The 17,093-nt window shown below is 42.4% G+C and overlaps 1 protein-coding gene across 1 annotated transcript in view; it reads left to right on the forward strand.

Moving 5' to 3' along the window:
* Positions 1–17,093, forward strand: part of Csmd1 (CUB and Sushi multiple domains 1) — a 1,555,059-nt gene that overhangs the window by 1,265,793 nt on the left and 272,173 nt on the right. The window contains exon 23 of the mRNA XM_055608400.1: positions 3,035–3,191. Coding sequence (XP_055464375.1) covers positions 3,035–3,191 — 157 coding nt within the window. The remainder of the gene's footprint in view (positions 1–3,034; positions 3,192–17,093) is intronic.

A 17,093-nucleotide genomic window follows, 5' to 3' on the forward strand; every position in this document is an offset into this window, starting at 1 on the left:
GAAGAAGAAGAAGAAGAAGAAGAAGAAGAAGAAGAAGAAGAAGAAGAAGAAGAAGAAGAAAATATTGCTTACCACATTTAATTTTGAGGAAATTGCCCAGCCTTTAAAATTCCAGTGCATTTTTCTTACACTTTTTTGAGTTTTTATAATAAATACTTGAGATTTAAGTAATCTGTTTTAAGTTACATCATCTTATTGGGGTCACAGGCTGTTCACACTCATCCTTCATTCACACCATTGTGCCCAGCAATAAAGACTTTTACTTTATTTTCACATCACAGGCACACACAATGTGAAAAGAGGCCAGAACTCAGTTATCCTGTAAGCCCTATGCAAGGAAGTGGGTGACTCAAAAAGAGCCAACGGGCTCTGCTCTTGTAAGCCAGAAGAACTCTCAGCTGTGACTCTGGATGCCACATAATGTGTGGTGACCTGGGGCTACATCCCTGTGGGTCTAAGGAGGAATTAAATGCCAAGCTGGGTGAGGGAGGGGGGTTGGTGAAAGATGCTTCACAGATCCTTATACAGTGTGTGGAACAAGAGACTCCAAGATGCTTTTCTTGACAACCATAAACTCTTGAGTCTGCTGCTAGTGGCTGAGAGACTCTGACCAGTGGAAGCCCTGAGGACTAGCAAACCCACTCTTCTTTTTCCTCTCTGAGTGAAGGCCACTATTTTCACTCTACAATAAAAAAGCCCCAGCCTCTCACTGTGGGTTAGCTGCCTGCTTTTCTCTGAGTGCTCATTTCAGGACGTTCACAGCTGGGCACAGAGCTTAAGCTCTAGTGACATGAGCATGAGTCCTGGGAATGGTGGGATTTACACAAGTTTTGTTGTTTTTTTTTTTAAATATTGATTGTGTAGCAAGGAGATCACCATGAGCCATGAGTGAGTTACTCTAAGATACCACAGAGAGTTTTTCAGAGGGTTCGCTCTTGTTCTTTGTAAACGGGTTCAGTGCCAAGCAATGCACTCATCTCTGTGTACTTCGGGATCTGCCACTGCAGTTCTCCAGGCACACCCATACACAGAGAAAAGCCTAGTAACTGAGGACCCAGGAGCTTTCAGAAGACTTGGACATCAAACCCCCTATTATTTTGGGTGTCAGAATTCTTCTTGTATCTGGCAGAGCCCATTTTTAATCAATGTTCATTCTTAGAACAACAGCTTATGATAATAGCCTTTTAGTAAGCAATAGCATTAGAATCTACAGTTTATGTATTTGTGTCCTTAATTGCAATGAGGCAAAATAACTTAATTTTTTGTACGCATTTTCTTTTTATTAGAACATATAGGTGAGCTCAGTCTCTTGAGCACAGGACTTCCGCATTGATGGAAGGAAGATGATTGTGAGGGACTAGGCTTTAGACAAATCCCCAGGCAGGCACACAGGAAACAGGACCACAGATACATGAACAGTATGAAAAAACTTCCATCTTCTTTCCGCCCCTCCTGACCTAGGATAAAGATCTGGTAAGCCTTTTATGCTGCCAGCAGGTCTCTTCTTGCCAGCTCACTGGTCCAGGCTGATCAGCTATGTTCAAGAATGGTCCTAAGCATGTTTGCCTGAAACCATGGGCCAATCAGCTCCCATTTCTTTGTCTAAACTGAGAAACCCAAAATAAGGGACAGGAAACCTATCCCACAGCACCAGAAACATTTAAAACCACAGCCCTCTGGGGGAAATGAAGTTTGATGTCTGTATTCTCTTCCCACTTTGTGGGCAGTCTCTCTTTCTCTCTCGCTCCCTGTCTCTGTCTCCCTCTCCCTTTACCTCTTCCTCTCCCTCTCTCTCTCTCTCTCTCTCTGTGAACCTGTCTCTAAGTCTCTGAGTCTCTGTCTCTCTTTTTCTGTCTGTGCCTGTGTGCTTCACTTTTAATAAAGCTTATTACCTGCTGCTCTGCTGTATCTGAGAATTTTTTATGCCTTTAAATTCTACAATTGGTGGGGACACGAACCTGATAAAACCTTGATATGAAACATTGGTGGAAAGCAAAAGTCTGTGCAGAGGGACCTCAATGGGGCTGGACCAGATATCAGAAGAAGCTTCAAAGTCTCTATTGTCTGAATTTATATTCTTTGAGAAATGCTGGATGCTCGTCAAGAAAATCTAATGCATTTTTAGTCTTCTTTCCATGAGACCTTTACTCACAAGGTTCTCCTCTCTTGGTGAGGGAGGTGAAAGACACCATTCCCATTCAGCAGATCACCAACGCTAGAAAATGAGAGGCTGCCACACTCAATGTGAGCAGAATGTCCTGGAAAGAGTCACACTGTCCGCAGAAACAGTGCTGTGGGGAGAGGGATGTGTGCCCCGGGCTCTTCGGTAGTCTGATAAGGTCCCCACCCTCAGTGCAGGGTTGGTTTGCTCAGAGGTGAGAACCCATTCTTTCCCCTAAACCCTTGTTCTGCATCCTTGCCTCAGTCATCTGTTCTGAGCCTGGGCAACCTTTCTCCTCATACAGATTACATCTCCCAAGTTCACACCACTCAGAAACAGTACCACATCACAGGATTTCATAGCGAGCTCTGCTGTTGGCATGTGATAGGACCCTTTTATTTCTAGGGCACTCACATGCCAGACTTACAAATGGTGATGGTTTCACCACTGCCATGGGTCAGTGCATTAGACAGAGCATCAAGAAGAGTGAGATAGCTATGCCTTGGCCTGTGCTTCACCCAACGCCTTTGCAATGAAACCTCATGAATAACAGGTGATGAGAAGAATGAAATAGTGGATGACAGAACCTGGAAATGCACAGATACTTAATTAAAAAAAAAAAAAAAAACAATGAATGGGAAATGATTTGGGGAAAAATGGGACCTGTAATCTTCTGTGTGTGGTATTAATGGCAAAGATAAAATGGAAAGAAAATAGGTTATTCAGGTCCACCATCCATCTGTATTTCTGAAAACGAAGTTTGAATTTCTGAATGAAGCCTCACCCCTAAAGTTAGGAATCGCTTGTTAAAATTGTTGCTTAAAAAACAGTTTTTTAAGAAAACAGGATGCTCACTGTGCCTACTTTCACTAGGTTTACGATGGAAAGGACAGCTCCTCAAGGTCACTGGGAGTCTTCACAAGAAGCGAACTGATGGGGCTGGTGCTAAACAGCACCTCCAACCACCTGAGGCTGGAGTTCAACACCAATGGCTCAGACACTGCCCCAGGGTTCCAGCTCACCTACACCAGTGAGTAGCCTGTGGCCAACCACACACATTAACTACGCTGCTTGCTTAGGGCACACCTCCTGTGTACCCTTACATTGAGTTTATGTGCTGGCTTTCTCTGCTGGCTGTAGACTGTGCTCTGACTTGTAGGGTTAATTATCTCCATTTTAACAGGGGCCATCACTTTATATTGGTCTATACAGAAGACTTCCCAGATTAATAAATCAGCTTGGCCTGGAAATGGAATATCTTGTGACTTTTAGAGACAGAATGGGTATACAAATACTGATTTTTGAGTAATGAATATGGTCAAAACCTGATTAACATGCATGTGAAATATTTAAAGGGCATATTTGATATAATTATCAGTAATCTTTGAAGAACTGATTATAGTGTGTTTATATAGACATATAAGCACATATATAAATATACAACAACTGGGCACATGAAAAATTTAAAGAGAATATATGGTATAATTAATAATAATCTTTGAATGACTGATATATATATATATATATATATATATATTTGTATGTTCATTCTCTTTTGACATTTTGGTTATTATGTTTATTTATGTGTATGAGTGTGTGCCTATGTGAATTTATGTGCACCATGTGAGTGCAGGAGCCTGCAAAAGCCACAGGGTGTTGGATTCCCTGGAACCAAAGTTATAGGCAGTTCTGAGCCACCTGATGTGAATGTTGGGCACGAAACCCATGCCCTCTCTAAAAGCAGTATGTGTTCAGTTGCAGTGCATCTTTGCAGCACTGCATGCATGCTCGTGTATGTATGTAAGTATGCATGAATGTTTGTATGTATAATCATATGTATCTATCCATATGAGCAGAAATAGAAATGCTTGCAAGGGAGTGTGGTCACTGACAAGGACAGGAATACCTGCTGCTTTGTATCAATAAAGAAATCTCATCAACTAAGACACTGCACATACCAAAGGTGACCCAGCTTTTTATTGATCTGATGGTTTGGGCTGTGTGGTATTGACTCTGGAGTCTGAGAAGTTAGAAATGTTTATATTTTATTATGGAAGTGCATGAGAGCTTGTCAGAGTTGATGCCTCTGTTCAAAGGATGAGCATATGAGGACTAGGGACTCCCTTGCAACCCCACAGCTGCTATCCTAAGCTGGTACAAGTCCTAACAGGTAGATGAAGCATCTCAAATCATCCTGTGGAGATGGCATCACAGTTGAAGAAGTTGACAAAGGAGAAGTTAATGCTCAATTTTATGAGAAAGCCACTGTTTTCTATTTGTGAATAATGCTCTCGATATGACTTGATATACAGGAAGGGTTATGAAGTAATTCACGCACGTTGTAAGTTACAGTGAACATCACAGGGTCAAGTTGTGCTTATAAATCTCTTAGGTGAATCCCACTTGAAATTCTCATTGTCTGAAGATTCCGTGGAAGCTCTTGCAAAGCCCCTGTGGGTGGCACACTTGCATAAATAGCCCCTTTCCTACCCCATGCTCTTCATCCTTAAGTTTGATGGCTTTCTTCTTGGGTGTCTTAACTCCACTTGGTAGTGCCTTATCTTGAAGGAAGACAGGTTTGACTGTGGAAAACTTTTGGGAAAACATTTCTGTGTCCTGAGAGTAGTGCCTGAGGACAATATGTCCACACTTGGCTGGGGGGCCCTTTAGTTCTTTTGCTAATGAACACCTTTTTGGTACCTTTTCTCATCAGCCACATGTCCTGTCGTGATTCTCCACCTGAGTGTCACCCACTCTTGTGTCACATGCCCAGCACACTCCTCCCAGCTGTGGCTCAGCTCCTGCATCCTCTCACAAGGCTGTCCGAGGAAAGGCATGGATCCTGGCTTCTTTCCTGCTAGCCCTTTTCCAACACTGACAACTGCTTCCTGTTTCCAGTTGGTGTGACTATTTATCTAGGGGCGTCCAGTTATGTGTCCTCATGGGTGTGTATGACGCCCCTGGATTCAGCCGTGCTGGTACCTCAAGTGAACAGCTGTGAGACCAATAGGAAATGACTAACCACTTCCTGCCTTTTAATATCACCTCCACTTTTTCAAGCAGCGTTTAGGAGATCCCCTGGGCTCTAACCCTCTGGAGCTGGTTGAGGCTGGAGAGTTTTGGCTTCTGTTTGAGGTGACCACCGTTGACAAGGCTTCTGTACTGTGATCATCACTGTGTTCACACCTGCCCATTTAGATAACGGAATTCGAAATTTGATGTTTCTCTTTGACATTAGCCCAGCTGATGGCCTTTGGCTCCTCCTGCTCCACTTCAGATCTTTCTGAGAGGGTCAGTCTGTTGTCCATCTGTTTATGTGCACCTTGCAGTTGTAGGACCTGTGTTTTATTACATAAAAAGTCAGATGTTCTAAAAACAAAAAGAAGAAGGAAAGGATATTGACAACACCTGGTCTTGGATTCTCAGTAGGTCCATCTGGAAAGACGACTGAATTCTCACTGTCCCCACAGTCACACTTCCACGTTACTACCTGAGGAAGCACAAGTCTGGGAGTCTTGTTTGAACAATTGTCTCAGAACCTGGTCATGCTGTCACATGGAAATGATAGCAGTAATATAGACAGGATGGTGACAATGGCCGTGTAATCAAAATACTATTGATTTCACATTAAGGCCCTAGAGTTAAGTGCTCAGTAATTAGATTTAAGAAATTCCAAGCTTCCACAATGCAGCCTAATACCCGAAACACATTTTTTATCCTCGAAGCAAGGTACACAGGTGATATTAACTGCTTTGTAGGCCTGCAGTCACCTCTTGCTACCTCTGCATCACTTGGGGAAACATCAGGATGTACAGGTTTGGGATCCATTAATGTGCACACACTGGCGGATTTTACTTAACGCAGAGAGAGAACACAGAGCTCAGTTAACACAGTGAATTGTTTGGAAATGAGCACAGACAGTATTGGGGTATCCTGTGAGACAGAGTTCTGTGCCTCTTTACTTTGTTTTCATCTCAGGTCTTGCTAAATCACTATTTTTTTCCATACATTTGAACATTAAGCCAGATGTTAAAGGGAATTTTCTGACATTTCACACAAGAAGTGGTGTGATGGCACCCCAGATCTCAGCTTGTAGCTGAAGCCCAGAGCTGCTGCAAACTTACTTGAAGGCATTTTACATGACTGCCCTTCACTGACAGGTATGATGCAAACAAGGACACTGGCTAGGAAGATAGAGAAAAGGTCAAGCTTGGGCTACTTTGTAATAGATATGTAAAATAGTCATCTGTTAAGTAACTACTACTGCTTTGGGGGTAACCATGGAAACCACAGCAACACTTGCAAGTCAACCCGCCTTGGAAACACTGCTTCACTCTGCAGGTGTGGTCTGGCCTGACAGATGGCATACTCCCATGATGTCACCATGTCTTGTACCTATTTCTCATAGCACTTTTAGATCAGGGGTATGGTGTCCACTTTGTGTCCCTTGACACATTTCAGGACTGAGTGATCTGCCGAGACCTGCACGGCTTTGGTGTTGACCTAATTGGGGCAAAGAGGTGACAGATGAAAGACACACAGACACAGGTGCAGAAAAGCTGGGCTTGGGTGTGTCTTGTACACTAATGGAGACTCACTAACAGCAGCCTGGAGACTCAACGTGTCTATTTCATACTTGTGAATGGCAGAGGCAGGTTCACTGTAAAGAGTTGAAAGAGGAGGCAGGTGCTCATTCAGGAGGGGAGTCGGCAGGCTATGCTTCCTGTATACACTGTCGGCACCTGCACATAGACCCAGGGACTGCCTTGCCATTTCCATGGGTCTGAGGCACTCAGGCCCTTGACACAGCTGTGCTCATATCAGTACTCTCTAGTCACTCAGGACTTGACCCATTCTCCACAGTGTTCCGAAAGGTGGCACAGAAGGCCCAAGTTGAGCTCTCTGGAATGCCAAGTGCCCCCATCTGGCCCAGGCAGGGATGTGGAAGAGGTTTTAGTCTTGCCTTCTGACAGTCTTTACAAGCCTCTTTGGCTTCCAGCAAGAACTGCAAATTGACAGTGATTATTCTCTTCTCTTAATATTTGGACAAATACATTTTATAGAAAATTTCTAGCAAATTACTTTAAAATCCTATAGTGCTATCCTAATTATCTTAAAAATATATTTTCCTTTCAAATTTTGTAAGAACATCCCCAGAATAGCCACTTTTAAGAAACAATTCTTTCTGCTTCTGGGTTACCTCACTCAGAATGATCTTTTCTAGTTCCATCCATTTGCCTGCAAATTTCATGATTTCTTGTTTTTAATTGCTGAGTAGTATTGCATTGTGTAAATGTACCACAATTTCTGTATCTATTCTTCAATTGAGGAACGTTTAGGTTGTTTCCATATTCTGGCTATTATAAACAAAGCTGTTATGAACATTGAGCAAATGTCCTTGTTGTATGGTTGAGCATCTTAGGTCAAGGAATGGTATAGCTGGATCTTGAGGTAGCACTGTTTCTAATTTTCTGAGAAAGCACCAGGTTGATTTCCAAAGTGGTTGTACAAGTTTACATTCCCACCAACAATGGAGGAGGGTTCTCCTTTCTCTACATACTCTCCAGCATGTGTTGTCCCTTGAGTTTTGATCTTAGCCATTCTGATGGTGTAAGGTGGAATCTCAGGGTCATTTTGATTTGAATTTCCCAGATAACTAAGGATGATGAGCATTTCATTAAGTGTTTTTCTGCCATTCAATATTCCTCTGTTGAAAATTCTTTAGTTCTGTACACCAGTTTTAAATTGTATTACTTGGTTTGTTGGCGTTTAATTTCTTCAGTTTTTTTATATATTCTGGTTATTAGCCCTCTGTCACATGAAGGGTTGGTGAAGATCTTTTCCTAGTCTGTAGGCTATCATTTTGTTCTTTTGACAGTGCCTTTGTTTTACAGACGCTTTTCAATTTCATGACAGATATGGTATATGCTCACTTTTTTTTTTGTTGATTACACTTTATTTACTTTGTATCCCCCCTGTAGTTCCCTCCCTTCTCCCATCCCAATCCCTCCTTTCCTCCTCCTTCTCCATGCATGCGCCACCCCAAGTCCACTGGAAGGGGAGGTTTTCTTTTCCTTCCTTCTGATCCTAGTCTGTTAGGTCTCAGCAGGAGTGGCTGCATTGTCTTCCTCTGTGGCCTGGTAAGGCTGCTCCCCCTCAGATGGAGGTGATCAAAGAGTGGGCCAATCAGTTCATGTCAGAGACAGTCACTGTTCCTATTACTATGGAACCCACTAGGAGACTGAGCTGCCATGGGCTACATCTGTGCAGGGGTTCTGGGTTATCTCCATGCATGCTACTTGGTTGGACTATCAGTTTCAGGGAAGACCCATGTGCCCATATTTTTTGGATCTGTTGCTCTCCTTGTGGAGGGTATATACTCACTTATAAGTGGATATTAGCAATATAATATAGGATAAACATACTAAAATCTATGGTCCTAAAAAAACTAAACAGTAAGGAGGTCCCTAGGGAAGAGGCTTAATCTTCATTCAGAAGGGCAAACAAGATAGATATAGGAAGTAGGAGAAGACAGGGAGCAGGACAGGAGCCTTCCGCAGGGGTCCTCTGAAAGACTCTACCCATCATGGTATTGAAGCAGATGCTGAGACTCATAGCCAAACTTTGGGCAGAGTGCAGGGAATTACATGGAAGAAGGGGAGATAGAAAGACCTGGAGGGAATAGGAGCTCCACAAGAAGACCAGCAGAGCGAAAATTCAGGCTTCAGGTGGTCATGCAGAAACTAATGCATCAACCAAGGACCATGCGTGGAGAGGACCTAGATCCTCAGCTCAGATGTAGCCCATTAGCAGCTCAGTCTCAATGTGGGTTGCCTAGTAATGGGAGCAGGGGCTCTTTGATCACCTCATCCTGGCAAGGTGGACTAACTAGACCATAGAGAAAGAGGATCCAGACAGTCCTAATGAGACCTGATAGGCTAGGGTCAGATATTTAGGAAGGAGGACCACCTCTATTAGTACAGGGGGGAAGAGATATAGAGGGAGAAAGAGGGAGGGAGGGTAGGACTGAGAGGAAATGAGGGAGAAGGCTCCAGCCAGAATACAAAGTGAATAAATTGTAATAAATAATAATAATAATGAAAAATTTTAAAATGGCACTGGAAACATGGCTCAGAGGGTGAGTTGCTTGGTGCACAAAGATAAGAACCTTAGATCAAATCCCCAGAACATACTAAAACCCAGGCATGGCTGTGTGTCTGTGACACCATATAGCTGCAGAGCAGACACAGAAGGATCACTGTTAGCTGTCAGCTTTGCCCACATTCACGGAGAGACCCCATCTATCTCAAGTGACTATGGAAGAAGTCTGGATGTCTCCTTCATGTGAGCATTGGTACACACTCTCACACACACAAACACACACAAATGCTTTTCAGTATAGGACCTCCAAGTCATGCTGAAGACAAAGGAAACTCCTGCTGTACTGTGCAGCTAGTTGTCTAAATAATAAGAAACCATCAATTTTTTTTTTTTGCCACAGTTTAATGTAAGCCGTTCCTACCTAGAAGTGGGCAAAAGAACCACAGTCCCAGAGTATATGTCCAGCTGTCCAGGCCAATCCTCTTCCTGATTACCAGTGACTGGGCAGATGCTATGTACCTAAAGAGCTCTGGGTTGAGTTGACTACACTGAGTCAGTCCACAATTGTGGCTCCTGCTAGGGAGGACCTGATGCTGGAAAGTCAGGTTCAATTCTTGTGAAGCTGCTATCTATGTGCAGACATAAAATAACTGTATTTTATGCTGAGCTACGGAGTGTATCTACAGATGTGGGAGAAGTCAGTCCATGGCTCTAATCCCTCCAGAATGATGTATTAAAGGTGCTCATTGCCATACCCAATTGTAGATTATATTTGTTTGAGTTTGACCTTTGCCATATTGTTGCAGTATGTGTCTCTGTGTATGTGTGCATGCCTTTATATAAGTCTCTCTCAATGTTTGTTTCACTTTTTCCTCCCCGTCTCTCTCTCTCTCTCTCTCTCTCTCTCTCTCTCTCTCTCTCGTGTGTGTGTGTGTGTGTGTGTGTGTGTGTGTAATAATAGCAGACTGACTCTTTTCAGAAGAATGAAGCATGATTGAAGGCTAGAATATCCATGGGGAAAAATGTTCTTGCTGCTAGACATCTCTCACCTCATTCCTTAGGATTGGGTTTTAATGCCACTTCCCTATACAAACGTTGCCCACTATTTCTTTTGCTAAGCAATAATATTGCTCTTTCTTCTATGTCCTAAAAGCTCCAAAATGTTTGCCTATATCTTTTATTTTCACTGATAAGATATGATCTTTCTGAAGAGGATCATAACTCAGTAAACCTCATGTTTCTGACATAGAAACTTAAATGGGAATCAATAGATTTGGCCTAGAATTTGCAGAGAGGAGACATGGCTGGCATTGAAGGGGACTTTCAGAAGAGACATCAGAGTCTAGTAAAGATGTGGAGAGTCAAAGAGGCTTTGAGCTCCTGAGACCCTGCAGGAAAACCCAGTAGAAAGAGGATGCATATGCAGGAAAAGCAGAATGAGCTAGCCTAGTGAGGAGCTCATCAGAAACCTGCAGAACTGTGCCCATCAAGGTGGCACACACAGTGTGTGAGCAGAGAGGTCCCACAGAACCCTGGGAATCTGAGAAAGCTGAACTCATGATGGTCCAGAGGGTGACTATGGCTACAAATGGCCCTTGTGGTGTCATCACCATCTACGATGACCTGTGAATCAATGAAGTCTGCTTGCTGGATTCTCGTTCACATGCAATAGCCCTGAGCATCAATACTTACACATCAGCACTCATGAGTTGAGTAGATGAATTGAATATATTTATACCTCCCCTATCCTCAAAGCTTTCCTTGATCACTTGGGTGTATGAAGAACAGACAGGCAGTTTCAGTTTCCAGAAGGGATCTTTGTAGGAACTTCCAGATGTGTGTCTGTGTGGAGAGCCCTGAGCCAGAGAAAGCTGGAGTTCAAAGCCATTGTGAGAGCATACTATCTTGGCGGTTCAGTAACTAGGCCAACTTCCCTTTCAGTGTTGGATTTATTGAAGTACCTTCTTACTGTCTGCACACCTAACTGGAGAAACCCTCATTACAAGTTGGATGTCAAGGCCGCTCTCCCCCTAGAAGGGATGTGATTTATTGATGTGGACACTGGGATTCTAGTACTATGAACTGACTCCATTAAGGTATCTTAAGTTAGGAAATTGACACCCTGCCAGCATATTAAGTCGCAGAGGATGTGGGGCTATTTTGGATACTCTGACAGAACCAGGATATCTGACTCCACAGAATGACTCCAAGAAGTCTTTGAAAGCCACTAGCTTGCCTTGGTATGGCACCATACCACTGTTACAAGTTTCATTTATTATTTATTTCCTGTTTCAAAAGGATAGACAATAGGGTGAGCAGCCCACAATCATAGATGCTTCCAAATATTATAGAAAAATGCTCGAGGCTAAAAGTGTTCAGAAACAGATAAACACAGAGAGACAGTCATGAAAATCACCTTAGAGTACAAGGATCAGTTCTGCAGGACAGGGTTCTTTCATCTCACTGGACTTCTCTGCAGCATGGATTCTAGAGCATGGATTCCAGAGCACATCTCAGAAAAGGGCTGCCTAAGAGTGCCCTTACCATGACAGCACTGAACAGTTCTGTGTAAGGGTAAGTTAATCAAAAACTCAGAGGCTCCCCAAGTTTAGGTTCCATGCAGATCGATGTTTATTTGGAAAGAAGGGAGTGAGGAAAGTCACTGGTCCATTCTGCATCCATCCATGGTCTGGTTTCCTCTAATGTCAATTCTCTGGCCCCTGAAACCACTCCTTGTGCCTTTGCCTTGGATTCTGGCGATGCTCTATTGTGGTTAGCTACACCGTCTCTTACCAAACTGTAGTTATTTCATTTGCATGTTTGTCTTTGGTCTGTTGCTTCTGTTTTTCATCAACAGCTTTTGTATCACAGAGGCTGCCTGGCTTTTCACAGCATGGGAAACATAAGGTGCCTCTCTGATCATCCATGATATTGGCTGAGTAAATGATTGGACGGCATGGATGTGTAAAACAGGAAGCCGTATGTTACATCTGGCCTTACATTTCCAGTTTATCATGGTGTGTGTGTGTGTGTGTGTGTGTGTGTGTGTATGTAATATATATATTATACATTAGATGGATTACATATTCACCAATTGTTGTCCACAGTTGCCTTCAGACAACTTTATTGTAGCATCTTAGAGCTGGATTCAGATCCTTAGGTAGATAGGTTGCAACACAGTGACTGCAAGTGTGGGTTCTCTTAATTTTTATTTACATGTAGTTTTGAACATAATTCTAACTCATATTCTCTGCCCATCATTCACAAGTAATAGAACTTGGTAAACAAAAGCAGGGACAAGCCTAGAAAACCATGGAGACATTCACATGCAGGCCCAGTTATGAAGCACATGAGAACCAATCAATTCTGCTTTCCTTCCCGCAGCCTTGGAGGGATGTCCAAGAAAGAAAACATTGTCAGAAGTTTGAACTGTGACAAGAAAAGAGTTACAGACATTAGGTTTGGGTACATGGTGTATGTACCCAAAGGGACATTCTTGTTTGTTGACAAAAAACAGTCGGTCATTGGGCCCTTGCCTTTTTGATCCCTACAGCATGTGTGAGAGGACCCACACAGGGGCACTTAGTTTTAGTAGCAGAGGGTTCAGCCTTGGACCATTGTAATAAACTTTAGACCATGACTTGGTCTTTCCAAGAACAGAGTTAAGGGACAGTCACTCTGTGTCCTTTGCTTTAGACATGACACTAACAAGAGAAGAGAAGTTACTATTTGCTAAGAGCCTGCATTGCTATTCTTCACGTGTCTTGTCTCTGTTGGCCAGCTTTGCATCACTGTGATAAAACACCTGACAGCAATAGTTAAAAATTAAAGGTTTATTTTAATTCATGATTTCAGTCCATACTCACTTTGTCCAGCTGATTACAGGTCCTTGGGGGCGGAAGTACATCATGGTAGAAGCATGAGGTAAAAGAAAGCTCTCTTCATAGTGACTGCAGCATAAAGGAAGGGGAGCAGGGATAAAATATTTCCCTCAAGAAGAGGCTTTTGTAGCTACCATCTAAATCTTCCTTCCTAGAGTTGCCATTACTTCTCAGTAGCCCATTAAAGCATGCATACATAAATGGATAAATCCAACCATGGGTGAGATCCTACATCACCTACTAAAGCCTGGAACACTATTGCATTATGGACTAAGATTTAATATGTCTCTCTTTCCATATGGTTAAGATACTAACCATACTATCACTAATGAAAAAAATCCCAGACCCAGAGGAATGTTCATGGCATCCAAGAAATCCCAAACTTAAATTTTGGTTCTATGATAAATCTTGCAGGTGATGGTCAGATATGAATGGAAAGCTGAAGGAAAGGCTTATACCAGAGGCATATTTGTTGAACAGATATGGCAATGTTTAATAATAATGTCATAAATAATAGATAGCAACTTGCATTTGAGACCTGAGACCACAAAAATCTAGGTATGGTGTCATATGCCTGTAATATGAGTACTAAGAAAGTAGAGCATGAGGATCAGAAGTTCAAGGTCATCCTCAGCTATATAAGGATGTCAAGGCCAGTCTGGAATACACAAGACCCTTCTCCAGCACCACCTCCCCAAAGAGATATAATGAGCCTGAAGTGTAGCCAGGTATACACACTGTGCAATCACAGAGTACATACCAGAAGACTGAGAGCAGGAGGGGATAGCACATTTTCTATTTACAGACCTTGAGGTCATGGATTGACAGATAATAGGATTGGCTAGTGGCCAGGAGAGGTTGATGTAATTTCTTCCTCCTCCTTCTCCCATACAGATCCAGTGTCAGTAACTACTTCTGATAGAGATGCTTCCAAACAACCCTTTTAACTGTGAATGAGACTCAAGGAATTGACAATGTATTCCTGTCATAACTGATTATATTTGAAAACAACATTTCAGAAATTCTGTACAAGATATCAGTCTTCAAATACTCGTTCTAACAACTAATCTTATTGGAGATCTATACAGAGTTTCTAGACGTTTTTGGTACATAGGCAAGCATCACCGCTTTAAAGTTCATAGGCCGTGCTAGTCAATAAACAGCATTTCTAAATTTTTAGAGATATTTTTCCATTTCTAACTGCATGACTATTTTACCTGCATGTATGTGTGAAGATCTTACAGGTTCTTACGGAGTGACTGAGGAGGCTACAGGGGAGTGTCTGATCCCCTGGAACTGGAGTTATAGACAGACAGTTGTGAGCTGCTGGATGTAGGTGCTGGGAATGAAACCCAGTTCCTCTGCAAGAGCAGCCAGAGCTCGTAACCACCAAACCATCTCTCCGGCCCCTTACCTTGTTAGTCTCTATCGTGTTTTATACTCTAGGGAATTATGACAGGGTAGCTTACCATGCAGAGAGTAGTTCTAAAAAATTGTTTACAGTTGTGCAATGAACCAACACAAAATGTCAAGCAGAACAGAGTCAAGAAGACACAAAACCCACCTGCACAGGGGTCCCTGGGAACAGTGACAGACTTTTGCTTAATTTAAGTGGAAATTCAAATTGAGATAAACATAACATGTTGTCTTTCAGTGCTATCATGAGACACTATTGTGTCTACGTAGGCGTTATTAAGAAAAGCTTCTGGAACAGGATTTTGCTCCCAAGTAGCCATTAATGCAGCTGGGAAAACTGTTGGAAACTGTCCTAAGCATTTGTTTTCCCATAGCTGGCTGGTAGGCAATCCTATGAAGATATTTAAAAATAATAGGCAGTCCTTTGTGTGTCGATTTCCTATTGGTGGGAAAAGAATTGCCACACACGATCCATGCTCATTTGTTCAGGGTGCCCATGAGTCACAGCTTGGCTTCTCCTCAGGGGCTCAACAGCTCTTTTGGAGCTCTCTCTCCTGGCTCCTTCCTGCTGCACACTTTTGCCTCCTCTTCTTGAAGTTTGTGGTAGCCTTCCCGCTATTCCAAAGCTCACCCTTCTCAGAGGCTAGCCCTCTTTGAAAGGTGTCCCCTGATTGCTGAAGTCTCTCAGAATAATCCTACTCCACTAACTTCCTCTTAGCCCATGTGGTACTTGCATACACCTGCAGTTTTTCTCCCCCAGCAGACAAGAAGTAGATTCAGGATCCTGCTCACACTACAGGAAGTAGCCTGGGTTATGTGTACAGCGGGTGGCCATACAGGACTGGACCATCGATGTCACTGTAGTGTCTGTACCCATATTCTCCACCTTAGGAACATGTCATAATTCCTCTTTACACAATTCCATAAATTGGCAAAAATTTGTTTGAATGTGTACATATATAGTCCAGCAGGCAGAGATTATGCTTTTATTTTAAATTAATCTTATAATTTAAATAAAATAACTAAATACTTCAACAGATTGAAATAATTTTGAAAATATTTCAAATACTGGGGTTTTAAAATCATTTTCCATGTTGTCATTGAACAGTAATTTGGTCTGCACAGATCTCTGAAAGCATTCACTGTCTGTGGCTCTGTCTCCTTCCCAGCTTTCCTTCTCTGGTGTTTATAGTCTAACTCAAGTGCCTCTTGGGTTGGGCTATGAGTAACAAGCCCCAGGCAAGCCCTCTTCAGGGCCAGCTGGCCTCAACACTACCAGGAATGCTCACAAATATTCGAAGCATGGTCTTGCAAGATAGTAGTAGACAAAGCTGACTAACATCAACACTGGAGTCATGAGTTAAATCTCTCAGACCCACAGAATAGTTGTTTGCTGCCCTGTGTTGGCATATATGCAGCCCCTACACACACACACACACACACACACACACACACACACACACACACACACTCAATAAATAAATGTAATAAAAACAAGAAATATATAAGCAAGAGCAATGAATAGACTTGTAATCAGGGTTTATTCTTAGAAATGATTTGTCCTAATGTTCACTGAGAATTGATTTCTAATTTTGGCCCATAGCAATTTCCTCTCAGGTTACTGCCTCTCCTATCACAGAAAAGAACATGATCCCAGGTCTCGAAGGGTCTATCACGGTCAAATTCGAACTAAGTAAAGCAGCTATGACAATCACAGAGATGAAGACTTTTTGAAATCAGTAAAACTGAGATAGGAAGAAGAACCAAAAGAAAAGAACTGGCCTGGGCAACATGGTTTTTATCAGCAAAAAAGTTGGAAGGATGCCTTAAATTAAGAGGAATTGGAAGTGTATGCCACACTCCAAGAAAAGTGCCACCAACAACAGGTCTTAAGGTCGGGCTGATGGTCTTTGAAGAATAATAACACTCTGGTCTTAGTTGTTTTTTATGTTTTCTTAATTCTTAATGTTTTGCATGCATACATGTATGTGAGTGTGCTGTATATGTGTAAAGGCACACAGCTTTGTACAAGTGCTCGCAGAAGCCAGAAGAGGAAGACATCTGTGTCCTGTTCTAGCACTTTGTCTTGTTCTCTTGAGAATAGCTTCCTCACTGAACTTGAAAAATAGCCAGAAAACCACAGCAATGTTTTGTCTCTGCCTCTATGGTACTGGTATGATGAGAATGGATACCCCCAGATTTTATATGGGCTGGAGACTTGAACTCAGATCCTCATGCTTACTCAGCAAGTATTCATACCCACTGAGCCATCTCTACAACCCCAAAGTCTTTCTTCTGTCCTTGCTTGAGTCCCTTCTTTACCCTGCTACCATGGCTGCTGGTTATTATTCCAAGGCCCCTGACAAATAATCTTGTTGTATAATGTCTGGGATCAAAGCATCTATTCTACCTCTCAACAGTTATCTATTGCTTCCTGCCTGTCAAACTTCTGTCCACCCATGTAGTACTGTCTGTCTATCTATCATCTATCTATCTATCTATCTATCTATCTATCTATCTATCTATCTATCTAT

The sequence above is a fragment of the Psammomys obesus genome, unplaced genomic scaffold (assembly GCF_907164565.1).
Source record: "Psammomys obesus unplaced genomic scaffold, mPsaObe1.curated_primary_1811, whole genome shotgun sequence".
Classification (NCBI taxonomy): Eukaryota; Metazoa; Chordata; class Mammalia; order Rodentia; family Muridae; genus Psammomys; species Psammomys obesus.